Source organism: Sorex fumeus, unplaced genomic scaffold, assembly GCF_029834395.1.
Source record: "Sorex fumeus unplaced genomic scaffold, SorFum_2.1 ptg000072l, whole genome shotgun sequence".
Lineage (NCBI taxonomy): Eukaryota > Metazoa > Chordata > Mammalia > Eulipotyphla > Soricidae > Sorex > Sorex fumeus.
Genome location: NW_026606129.1, coordinates 53,953,141 through 53,965,986, shown reverse-complemented (window position 1 = coordinate 53,965,986; position 12,846 = coordinate 53,953,141). Strand labels below are relative to the sequence as shown.

The window sequence follows — 12,846 nt, the reverse complement described above, 5'->3', positions numbered from 1 at the left end:
TGATGAGGGGGGGGGGGGTAGGAGGGCTACTGGGTTCATTGGAGGTGAAGAATGGGCACTAGTGAAGGGATGGGTACTCGATCATTGTATAACTGAAACCCAAGTACAAAAGTTTTTAAGTTTACAACTGTACCTCATGGTGTTTCACTAATAAAAAAATAACAACAACAACAACAACAAAAGATACTAATGGCTTCAGGAGGAATCAGAATTGTCCACTGGATTGGCATTCTCCTGGCATCCCCTCAATACCTGCCCACTTAACCAGGAAGTCAACACCTTCCTCCATTGGTGGTCCAGCTGGCTTAGCCCAGCAGGAAGTGTCCCTCATCAGCTTCCTCCTGCCTGTTACTCAGCATCTCCCCCTACTCTCTCCCAAAGCTGGTTTTTCACCTCCCAATGCTGACTCAAAGAACAGGCTGCCTGGAAGCATCATTTCTGAGCTATCCTGTTAGTGTAGCTCAAACACCATCTCCTTGGTCTGGCGAGTCTTGCCAACTGACCTCTGCAGCAGACGCCACTTCTCATGAGAACCATGGGGCCAGCAAAAGCAGGCAGGTGGGCCAGCAGCCACAGGTCTGCCCACTCAACCAAGTAGTCCCAGAGAGACCCTTTGCCACAGAGACAGCTGCCGAGCTTTACCCACACCAAGAGGGACTTCTTTTGTGGCTGCCTCTGTTCGTGGCTGCTGTGGTCCACGGTGAAAGGAACAGAGCTCGAGGAGAACATGGAGACCACACCGGCCAATCCCCATCATGCAAGAGACAAGGAAGTTGGGACAACATGGGAGTAGGGGCAGGGCGATGCTCAGGTCCCATCCTCATCAGCTGACCACGAGCATAGCATGAGGGGCCTGTTCCCACTATGGAGTCTGCGCCCCAGGGAGCAGCCGTCAGCACTCTGCCAGTCAGATAGGCCTCAGCTCCAAAGGGCAGCTCTCTCCACCTGAAGGTAGCTTCTCAGTTTTCATTTCCCAAATAGGGTCCATTTCTCAGATGTTTGAATTCTGCTAGGGCTCTTTGGCACGTTTGTTCCTCAGGCCCTACATGGTATTTCCAGTATATTTCCAGGACTCACCCTACCTTCCCCCGCAAGGTCCCAGCAGTCCTATTTAGGGGGCAGCAACTCTCCCACGCTGCCCACCAGCCACTGAAGCAGCGGGGAGGGGGAGAGGCATACCAGCTCCTGAGCCCAGTATGTCAGTGTGTCTTTTCTGACTTGGACTCCGCTCTCTCTCCCATTGAGATCCCAGCTAAGGCAAATGAGTCCAGTCAGTTGTGAAGGAGCAAAAGGTCACACACTCACGGGCAGAAGTGGGACAGAAACAGTTGGGACTGGCAGCAGGGGAAAGGAGGACTTTAAGGGGGCTCAAGTTCTCGTCACATTAGATGAAAACTTCTGCTGTCCATCAGAGTCCACTGATAAGAACAGTGTTGTTATACTGACATATTTGTTAAGTGGGTGGGTCTTTTGGTAAGTGTCTTCACACACACAAATGCACACGCACAACTTCCATATTTTTTAAGCACTAACCACTTTCTTGGGGAAAGTGGAGGAAATTGACTCAAGGAGAAGTTATTATAATAATAATTTTAAAAATCTCATCAGCTCTTAATGTAAACAATGTCAACTTAAGTTGTTCTAGAGTTTAGCTACTTAAACTGCAGGTCACAACCTACATAACTATAGGTGAGTGTGGTTAAAAATAGATTTCTCTGTGATTTACTGTCAGTAAATGTTTGGTTTTTATACCTGTTTTTCAAACCTCTATAGAGGGGGGCTTGTGTAGAAGGTTCTCTGGTGAAAAGTGCCCAGGAATAGACAAAGTTGAAGGAGTCCTGCCTTAAATGAACTCCTGTCCCTGAGGGTCACACACACACTGTTCTCTATACCACCGACACCCACCCACTGCCCTTTTCCATGTGAGAATCTCACTTTTCTGATGGAACTCAAAGACTACAAACTCTGATCTATGTAATAGCTCAGAGACAGATGATATGTCCTCAGAAAGGCCTGTGGGCACAGAGAAGTGAGATCCTTGGCAGCTTTCCTGGGGGAAGCCCTTCCTCTCTGGCTTCCTCTTCACCTGCTCTGACCAGACCAGTCAGCTATATGAGGTTTGCTACTTCCGACCAAGAGTCTGGAAACAAGGCCCTGCCAGATACAGGGTTCCATGGCCCAAATCCCAGGGACACTAACTGGGCCTTAATTGCCTTAATCTTCAAAATTCCAAAAATCAGATGAACAGATAGAGGCCCCATGTGGATGAGGCTGAGATTCCTGATGGCTGGGCCCAGGGTGAGCCCCTGAGGCCCTGTGGGGAGGGGGTCTGGTGATCCTCTGGAATGGCTCCTGGCAGGACAGCCAGGCTGTCCACAGGCAACCCGACTTCTCTGCTGTCTCCACTGATTTAGCCGAGGTACCACGAGTGCCTGAGTCAGACCTAGCTGTCGAGGAAAGGAACTGCCCCTAAGGAGATACTCAACAGGAAACTCTCTCCTCTGAGTGCTGTGTCTCCTCAGCCACCGATCCCCCTCTACAACACACTTCCCCCCACCCCCCCAGCTTCTCCAGCTCTGGTCCCTCAGCCTCCCCGCTTGTCTTCCTCCTCAGAGAGGGAACGAGGAGCGCGGTGAGTGAGGCCCTGCGGTGTGAGGCTGACGACACTCAGGCTCCCCAGTAGGGGAAAGCCATGATGTTAGGATGCACCCACCAGGCAGAAACCCCAACCTAAGTGGAAATGGGAACTTGACTGGGGAGGGGAAGGGGACCAAGGGGCCTATGGCAGGGAATGAGGAGGAAGAGAAGCAGGGCCACTGATCTGTAAAAAGTGGCCATAGAGTATTGAAAATGAAGCTTAAGGATACGCAATGCAGCCCAAAGGCAATAGAAACGAAGAGCAGGAGAATTTAAGTCTTCAGTAGGAAGCTTGCCACAGGGACGGGGGGTGGGGGGATAAGTCAGGGCCAGGGACATGAAGGGGAAAGTGCCTGCCAGTGAGGCAGGCTGGGGCTCACAGGGAAACTGGAGACACTGGAGGCGGGAAGTGGACACTGGTAAAGGGATTGGTGTACGCCTGAAACTCAATGTACACAATTCAGTAGAGGAGTGTCCTGAGAGAACAAGCTGCTTTGAAAAACTTGACATGCAAAAGACCCTGGCATTTAATCCCAGTGGTTCCAGAGGGCGGGTACCCCATCCTGCCTTGCCTGCCTGTCCTTGCTCAGGGGCTTACAGTGTTCCGGAAGGAGTGGCTACGGATGGGGTCCTCGGCGGCCAGGGCAGCGCTGCTCAGCATGATGAAGACGAGGATGAGGTTGGTGAAGATGTGGTGGTTGATTAGCTTGTGGCAGCCCACACGAATCCTGGAGAGAAAGAAGGGAAGACACCGTATGCACACAGCCTCCAGCACCTGGGCCACACTGTAGGGATAGCTCGGGCAGAGGGCAGCTGTGCACAGCCCCACCCGGAAATCCCAGGTGGCCTCACCATTAGCTGCTCCACACCCGAGAGAGCTGAGCCCACTGGCCTGCCATGCCACTCTCTCCAGAAGGTGCTCCAGAGACCGCCCACGGATTCCTTAAATACAGATCATCATCCTTCGAAAGGAGACGCTATGGTGTATAAGGGAATTGTTTGGGGGGCAATACTATACTTTGGAGGAGCTGGAGGAGCTAATCTCTGCACAGAGGCTGTTCCCAAGATGCTCGGGGCCAGGATCAAAGTAGGGCCCAGTGTTCCTGCACGCAAAGCATGTGCTCCAGCGCCCCCCACCCATCTCCTAGCCCTGGAAGAACTTCTGGAAGCTGCTCTCCAAACTGGGTCTTTCTGAGAATGACTTGCTCCCACTCTCACCCTGCTCTGAAGGCATCTGAGATTTGGGGGGGGGGGAGTGTTTGCACAGTTCCCCACCAAGAGTGACAGCATCACCTCTGCAGGGTGTGAGACAGTCAGTGATGGAGTCTGCATCACTCTCCTGAGTGACCTGCACGAGCTGAGTCTGGAGCTGGCTCCCAATGCACCCGCATGAGATGTGGAAGTGGAATTGTTAAGAGGAAGAAGGCTCATCCTACACACGCATCTCACAAGTCCCTGACTCCACTGCGTGGGAGGACTGCACAGTGTCCTGTGGCCTCAGAAAGCCAGGCAGGACAGCCAGGCCCAGACTGGATGCCGGCTCCCAGGCCCTGACACGTGTCTGTCTGCTGCCCCTCAGGCAGGCTCCCCTCCACTGGGACATCTCACTCTAACATGGTGCAGTGTTTCCTTTTCTGTACGGGGTGAGGGAGGAGGCGAGGGCGCAGTTCCCAACTGGTTCTCAGGAGGCCCAATGAGAAATCTGTGGCAATGTTCTACTTAGCATCATCTGCCTTCAGAAACCCCACGAAGCTGACTCTTATCCCCACTGGCGAGTCCCAGCCAACTGGTGGTTGGTTGTGGTGGTTCAACACAAGAGCCCGAGGATACTCAGGCCCGCCTTGTGATGCCAGGAGGACTGCAGTTTCCCTGCTGGTGTTTGGGGCCTCCAGGGATGTATCTGGTGATGCTCAGACGACCCTGTGTGACAGGAACTGAATCTAGGTTGAGCATATGCCACTCACGCACCCTAACTGCTATCTCCCAGCCCAGACCACGCAAGGATTTTTTTTTGCACTATAGAATATATCTAGGTGTTCCTTTGAAAAGTTTTTTTTTTCCTTTTTCCCTTTCAAAACTGGATACACTTTGTATGACTCCCTGCTTCAAGCCCCCCTTTTGAATGCCGCTTAGTGCCAGGATGTGCCCCCAAGCAGGCCTGCAGCTGTGTCCAGGGGAGACTTTCTAAGTCAGTGCAGGCAAGAGAGCTCCAGCTGCAGGAGGGAATAAATGCATCCCTCAGATCTCAGTGAGCTGTTTCAGCAACACCAGTGGAATAGATAGTGTTCTCTCTCTCTCTCTCTCTCTCTCTCTCTCTCTCTCTCTCTCTCTCTCTCTCTCTCTCGACACCTCAACTCTTGGCAGTGATGACCTTGAGAGTATCATCAAATTTCTTGCAGGCCTGAGAGACCCCACCCCCTTGGTGTCTCCCGAGTTGTTTCACAAAGGTTATGTCCGACAGCCAAGAACTACCTGTGCCACTGAGAAACCTTCCTGGGTGTCATTCACTTCCCCCAAATCCCAGATGATTCTAAACCTAGAAACCACACGAGTAAATACATGTCTTCCTCTTGCAGAACTTGTAATCAATGGGTTCCTGGGGGCCCCCCTCCTCATTATATCATGTGCTGTGCTATTTTAATCAGCTGATCGCAGAGCTCTGAGTAGAACAGCTCCCACCAATGAAACACCACCAAGCCACTTTTGTCTTCTGCCAGGAAGTTCAGGATGGGACAAGAGGCAGCTACGTGGATCTCTGAAGGAGGACAATGCTAAGTAGAACTTGGCCAACAGAGGGTTTTATCAGACCAATAATTATGATAGGATCCATTGTGTGGAAAACTTTACTGGGGACAACCTACAGATCAGCAGAGCCACAGGTGCGTGCCAACCACGCAGCAGTACCTGGCCCGGCCCAGATGTCCCAGTGCCTGGGTCAGAGCCGGGAATGGTGTTTCTCCCAGAACTTGTCACCCCCTCAGCCTTGGCTTCAAGGGAGACAAGCAGAGAGGAACAAAAAGGATGAAGGCAAGGCTGTGGCCAAAGAGGATGTGTGTGTGTGTGTGTGCGCGTGCGCGCGCGCACATGCGTGTGCGTATGTGAGACGCATCCCTTCCCTTACTCCATCCCCTGACCCTCGAGCAACCTGCAGGGTGAGACGCATGAGAGTACAAAGGTGGATATTTACGGGTTGGTCTTGCTAAGAATGAAGAATGCGCTCCCTTCAGGAATGGGGGCGATCTTCTCCTTCATGTTCAACTCCGAGATCCTTCGAGGGCGGGGGCCAGCAGGAACCTCAGGTTCATCTTCTTCTTCCTCCTCTTCCTCTTCACCTACTTTAAATGACACTTTTATTTTTGTGTGTGTTGGGTGGGGGGTTGTTTATTAGTAAGGCATGAACTAAAGATGGCATCTAGGTTTGAAAGATGGTCACATGAAATGTGACTTAGATTTTCAGACCGAGTGAGAAGGGTCAGGGTGCTGGGCAGTGTGGGGAGTGAAGGAAGGAAGGAGGTCCCCAGAAGCTAAACACTTGAGCATGGGTAAAATACGGCAGCAGTCCTGCCACCCGCTGCTCACTGGGCTGGTTTGTCTCATGTGAAAAGCTGTGTTGCTGGTTCAAACCACACAAACTCAGTCTCAGGGAGCCCCTACTCCTCAGGTCTGCCGTCTTGGACAACAGGGACACAGACACGTGCAAAGATGCCCTGGAGCCTGATCTGGATAGCAGCAATGGCTGTTGCCCTCCAAGAGAGCAAGTGTGTGTGAGCGTCCTTCATGCTGGCCCCGTTCGTGCTTTCTCTCCCCACAGCCCGCAACTTGGGTGACACGAGCCGGCTGTGACCAAGAGAGAAAGCAGAACGAGCCAACCCATCAGGGATGGGACTCAGGGGCTCGATGACATCAGCAGCCTCAAGGACACTCTAGCTGGGCTGAGGGGCCAGCCTCGGTGGCTGAGTGCTCCCCTCTTGGTTCATGCGCCAGGGGTCCCACTCCCATACCCGGCACATCACAGGGTGGATAAGGGTCCTTGTCCTCATCTTCTTCTCGGTAGTCATCAATAGTCACCTAGGATGGCGGAGCAGGGCAGACTCTTAGTTCCACACATGTCAGAAATCCCCAAAGTGAAGAACCGACCCCACTGTCTAACATGGGGCAGGAAATTCTCTCCTAAGTGTGAGCTGTAGGTGACACATGGGAATGGAGAGAGGCTCTCTATGGTGATTCTGCTCATGTGCCCACCTTGGCTTCTCCTAGTTCTGTATGAGGGTTTCAGGTAACTGCATCTTGGGACCAGACTCCCCTGCTGGCCATGAGCATGCTGGTCTTGCTCATTCCACAGTGTCTGACACACAACTCCTACTCAGCATGTGTGTATGGACTCAATGAGCAGACAGATGAGTGAACAGTCCAGAACCAGTCTAAGTGGAGTGACGTTTCCCAGGATAGTGAGATGCCTCCTGGGGCAGGTGCCTACTGACAAGCCTCCACCCTGACTCTGCAGGAAGGAACCACTACAACAGGCTGGGTCTGACCATACGGTTCCAACAAACAAGGGGCAATAGTACCACTGGCAGGGGTTTGCATTGCATGTAGCTGAACCAGGTTCAATATTCAGCATCCCATATGGTCCCCAGAGACCCACCAGGAACGATCCCTGATCAGAGTCAGGAGTAAGCCTGAACACCATAGGTGTGGCCCCCAAAACAAAACAAACCAACCAACAAGCATAAAACCCCAAAAAGAAATGATAAAGGGATCCCAATATTAACCTCCTCCCTTCTCTGGTGAAATATAGCCTAACTATGCCAGCATCTACCACGGGGAGCTATACAGTGACCCAAAATATCACGTAGGCACTTTGGCAGTATGGACAAGCAGACATTTGTGGGGCAGAGTTGTGAAATCTTCTGGAGCCCAAAAGTGAAGAAGTGCTTCGGGGTACCTTGTTGTCGCTGTTGGCAATCTGGTTCACTTCGGGTTTGTTGTTCTTTTTGTTCTCCAGGCTCTCTTTCCTACAGCGGAAAGAGCACAAGAAGCCAAGGAGTCATATTACCATGTATAAAAATGCTTATCACGATTCTGAATCAACCATGGCTCCATGAAGGACAGAACTTAATCAGGAACATCACCAGCAGCAGGAATGGGGCACAGCCCATAGGTGGAGCGGCCTGCGCGTGGCGGCGAACTGGATTCGTTACACAGATCATCTTATTAAAATTCTCATCCAAGACCTAATCAATGTGGGATGCACCACTTGTTTTGTGACGCCGAAATTAACCACAGACATGCTCCAGGTGAGACATGTGACTCTCAGCTCTGAGGGAATGAGACCCAAGGGCCCACTTTGCCCCAGACTCCATCTTCCTTGGTCTGCCCCACGGGGCCACCCAGGTCCACTGCCAAGCCCTGTGGGGGTCACAGTGACCATGGACTCTGTATGTTTTGACCGACTAGGCCTCACCTAGAAGGGCTCCCCAGAAAAACACCTCAGGGAAAGGGGTTACCTGGCAATCTTTTTCCGTTCCTTTTCTTCAGCTTCCTCTTTCTGAGCCGTGTTCAAACTTTCAGCATCAGCCAAATTGTCCACAGCAATGGCCAAGAAGACATTCAGCAGAATATCTAGTTTTGACATTTTAAGGATATAACACATCCAGGAAGGTAACAAGAGCTGCTTGGCCATGCAGCACCACCCCATACCTCACCCCCCCACTCCCCATGTGCTGTGCAAAGCTGGAAGCAGGCGACCAGACTCTTGGCTACACTCTTGGTAAAGACAGCACCTGTACTACATCATCCGGGGAAAGAATGCTGTGTCCTCCAAAACTAATAATCACAGGAGATGATCCGAAAAGAGATTAAGTTTAGATTCTCTAAAACCCACTCCACCTATGAACATCGGTCCTTCCTTTCATGTGTCTGTGGGTGCACCTACACATTTAGGTAGCTGGAGCAATACTACACCCTGCCTAAAACAACCTATCAGAAACACAGTGATTTTTTTTTAAATGTAGGAGCACTGCTATTTATTCAGCCATTGATTAAGCTGATTGAATTGGGCATGAACTCCACATTACTTTTTCAAATTAAATTTTATAAGTTAGTTCACAATGTTTGATTACATTCAATATTCAAACACCAATCCCACCACCATTACAGCTTCCCACCACTAAATTCAGGATGTTTCCATCCCAAACCCCAATCCCTGTCCCAAAACACAACCAAAATAATTTATTTCATAATGTTTTTATGGAGAACTGATGAACATGCTTACAAAAAAGTGTTCATATAGGAATCAGTGTGAAGACTGTTCTATTTTGGCAGGAACCATTAAGACATTTTATAGGATATTACTAACATGTTTTGAAAGTTTGGATGATGTGAGCTTTGGTGTATATATATATATGTATATATATGAGAATATGTATATATATGTGTGTATATATATTTCCCTCTATCATTTGTTGCCCATCAAATGTGGTGTGTAATTATAGAGAATGGGTAGGGAGTGTTTTATGATGGAAACACAGTGACTTTTAAAGGACTTTGACCTTTTGCTTTACGCATTTGTGTCTTTTCAAACACACATGCACACCCACATAAATAAATACCAAGTTATAAATCTTCAGGATCCTATTACACAGGATGGCTGCAAAATCTTCATCCAAAAGGCCAGCAGGGTCCATGGACACGCCCTTCATTCATTCACCAGAACCCCGGCCCCCCCCACCTCCCAACATACACATACACACACACACACACACACACACACACATTCACAAACTCTGACAGCAGCAGGCCTGTGTGCTGCCGCAGGACCAGACTCCTCCTATGTGTGGACACCTTTGTGGCCCCGGCTCTGTCTCTGCCAGCTGCATCTGACATCTGCATACAGAAAGACTAAGGGGACTGAGTAAATCATCGGTTTTCTGATTTCTGCCATCACACTTTGCATGGTCTCCGTGAATAGTATAGAGAGTTCTGAACAAGGCTCCCAAGTCAGAGGATGGCTGTTTTCCAATCTGCGAGCAGGGAAGTATGTGCGTGAGAAGCCCAAGAACCAGAGGGCAGTAAGTCAAGTAAGTCATCCTCTGACTGAGGCTCCTGTCTGCTGAGGCAGCCGCATACAAGGTTCCAGGAGCTGGTGGGACCAGGGACAGGAGGGGTATCACAGGTCCAATTGCCGAGTGCAATCTGAAGCCTCAGGCATGTTCCTGAACATGTTCGTGACCTCACATGTTCGTGACCTCACCAGGGTGAGATGATTCAAGAGCTTCTGGGGGATGCACGAATCCATTCAAGGCTTCAGAGAGGACACGAGTGAATCAGTGAATCATTTCCATTCTCAATATACAAACAAAACAAACAAACAAACTGCCCTCCCGTTGTTCATAGATTTGCTCGAGCGGGCTCAGTAACGTCTCCATTGTGAGACTTCTTGTTACTGTGTTTGGCATATTGAATACTCTTGGTAGTTTGCCAGGCTCTCCAAGAGGGGCGGAGGAATCGAACCCGGCTCGGCCAGGCTGGCTGCGCGCAAGGCAAATGCCCTACCGCTGTGCTACAGTAAACATTGTTTTATATATATATATATATATATATATATATATATATATATATATATATTTGTTTTGGGCCCAACCCAGCAGTGGGGCTGGAGCGATAGCACAGTGGGTAGGGTGTTTGCCTTACACGCAGCCAACATGGCCCACCCGAGTTTGATTCCTCCGCCCCTCTCGGAGAGCCCGGCAAGCTACCTAGAGTATCTTGCCTGCACGGCAAAAGCGTGGCAAGCTACCCGTGACGTATTCGATATGCCAAAAACAGTAACAGCAAGTCTCACAATTTGTTGTGAGACATTACTGGTGCCCGCTTGAGCAAATTGATGAACAATGGGAGGACAGTGACAGTGACGAAGACCCAACAGTGCTCAGGGGTTACTCCTGGCTCTGCACCCAGAGATCACTCCTGACAGTGCTCAGGGGGCCAAAAGGGATGCCCGGAGGTTGAACCAGGGTTGGCCACATACAAGGCAAGCACCCAACTTCAATGTATTATTGTTTTTGCCCCATGCTAAATATTTTTTTAAACAGAGCCTCAGTAGGCCTGGGGAAGTGATCTATCTTGAGTTGAATGGCCAGGGTAATGTAAGCAGGGGTCTCACAGATATAGGGCACAGTGACTCAGCTAGGGACCAGTGTGGGACCAGCTGTGCTCACCACAGATGAGGTCAACAAAGAAGGAACACATCTCCAGACTTGCAATGATGTTCAACTCTTATGGCCTTTTAAACAGGGTAGGCTCTGAATTTATTAAAAAAAAAAAAAGATCTGCAAAGCATTCTCCGTGTGCTGGACACTCAGCTGGCCTGGGGTCATGAGAGGAAACACGACTGAAAGGAGTTCAGCTCCCAGGGTCCACCCAAGCGAGCTGGAGGGCAGAGAATGTCCACGAAGCATTTTGGATAGATATGTGTGCCTGGAAGAAAATAGCATGTGGCCAAGTAGAGTGGCCAAGGAATAGGTCTCTGAAGACTATAGGCTGGTCTATCGCTGTGATTCGAAGACTTAGTCATGAGGAGAGCAGAAAGAAAATGCTCATCAATCATCTAACCATGAGTCCATGCAAAACCCTGCAGTCTGAGCCATGAGGGTCATACATATAAAAAAAGTTGTCCTCTATCAGGGGTACAGAGAAGGACCCCATAGGTGGTGAGAGGCTTGCAGGATCAGAAGTGGGTGGGCAGGGATTAGCAGAAGGGGTTCCGTGCGGGTGGATGTGGGAACACAGCAGTGCTTGGCATCATTTCTCTGAGTTGAGACAGATATTTCCAGAGAATGCATCAAAACACAAAATACTCTCCTTATGGGGAACCCTAGAAATTTCCACTGAAGAAAACTCATTAATACACCAGACACTGGGGAAAAACAGTGAGAGGGATCTGGGCCTTCTTAGGACAGGAATTCAGACTGGTTTTTTTTTTCCCCATGGGAAAGGTGAAGGCCATGAGGTGGATCTCAGGACATGCCTTGTGCAAGACAAGGAGGGCACAAAACGAAAACAGACACTGGCAGAGGCTCCAGGGGTTACAAAGGTTGGGTTGAGGGCAAGAGAGGTGATGATCTAGGATTAGGAATAAATTGTGTTGGAGGAAAATGTCATTCTTGCACTTTTAGCCACCAGTGGTCCCATAACCAACTGATGTATTAAATATCAAAGCAATATCAGGGCACTTGAGTGGGTCCAGTGTCAGTGGGGTCCCATCAGTTATGAAAGTTTTTCAGAAGCTTTAGAGGCACCTTGAACTGGCCTAGAGAATAGCCTGGCTTTGCCCTCAGACGTCCCCCTGGCGCTGGGCAGCTAATGGATGGTCTCACACACTCACCCTGCCCTCTGTTTGGCCCAGGAGCTGACTAGGAACCCCATTTCCACTCGGGGCCCCCAGCGGCAATGAAGACAAGCAGAGAGAATAAGGTCGGGGACCCCTTCCCACAAGTGCCACCACCAGTTTTCAAGTCACGGAGGAGAAACGAGCTAAATGAGGTGAACCCCGAAGGCCCAGCCAGCGTGAAGGATACAATTCCCGCAGATGAAGAGGATGATGAAGTAGATACAGACGATCATTCCCGAAGATGACGGTCCCCCGTAGGCCATGATGCCATCGTACATCACAGCGTTCCAGTCTTCACCTGTTAGAATCTGAGATGCCCAAACCCAGGGTCAGCATCAGAGAGCTCACGAGCCCTGCCATGCCCCAGAGCTCTGCAAGCAGCAGCCCAGCTCTGGCTGTAGCTGCCTCTCACAGTCCAGTCTGCACAGGATAAATCTACCTGTTCCTCCCAATTTCCAAAGCATGCTTCTGAATGACAGAGACGTGAGCTAATTCTTTTCATTTGTTTTGGAGCCACACCTAGGGATACTCAGGGGGTTACTCCTGGCTCTGTGCTCAGGAATTACTCCTTGGGAATTTTCCTGACAGTCTTGAAGAACCATACATGATGCTGGGGATAGAACCCAGGATAAAACCCGGATCGGCTGTGTGCAAGGTTGTACTATAGTTCCGGCCCTTCTGTAAGCTAATTCTTTCCATGAAGAGAAAGTAGCACCACAGACGTACTTAGTCTCGACTATATCCTCAACTCCGTTTTAGCTCCCTCCCCAGGAAGCATGCACGTGGCACCCCTCTGATCAGGCCTTATCTGTGCATTT

The 12,846-nt window shown here is 50.2% G+C and overlaps 1 protein-coding gene across 17 annotated transcripts in view; it reads right to left on the bottom strand.

The window, feature by feature from the left end:
- The window catches only part of CACNA1D (calcium voltage-gated channel subunit alpha1 D), a 339,546-nt gene that overhangs the window by 70,513 nt on the left and 256,187 nt on the right, over window positions 1–12,846 (bottom strand). For 16 of the 17 annotated variants that reach the window (XM_056129079.1, XM_056129078.1, XM_056129077.1 and 13 more), the window contains 6 exons: window positions 12,216–12,336; window positions 8,145–8,259; window positions 7,583–7,652; window positions 6,639–6,705; window positions 5,825–5,972; window positions 3,236–3,365 (listed from right to left, as the gene is read on the bottom strand). In XM_056129079.1, the coding sequence (XP_055985054.1) occupies window positions 3,236–3,365; window positions 5,825–5,972; window positions 6,639–6,705; window positions 7,583–7,652; window positions 8,145–8,259; window positions 12,216–12,336 (651 nt within the window). The remainder of the gene's footprint in view (window positions 1–3,235; window positions 3,366–5,824; window positions 5,973–6,638; window positions 6,706–7,582; window positions 7,653–8,144; window positions 8,260–12,215; window positions 12,337–12,846) is intronic. The other variant, XM_056129069.1, reaches the window with a different exon arrangement.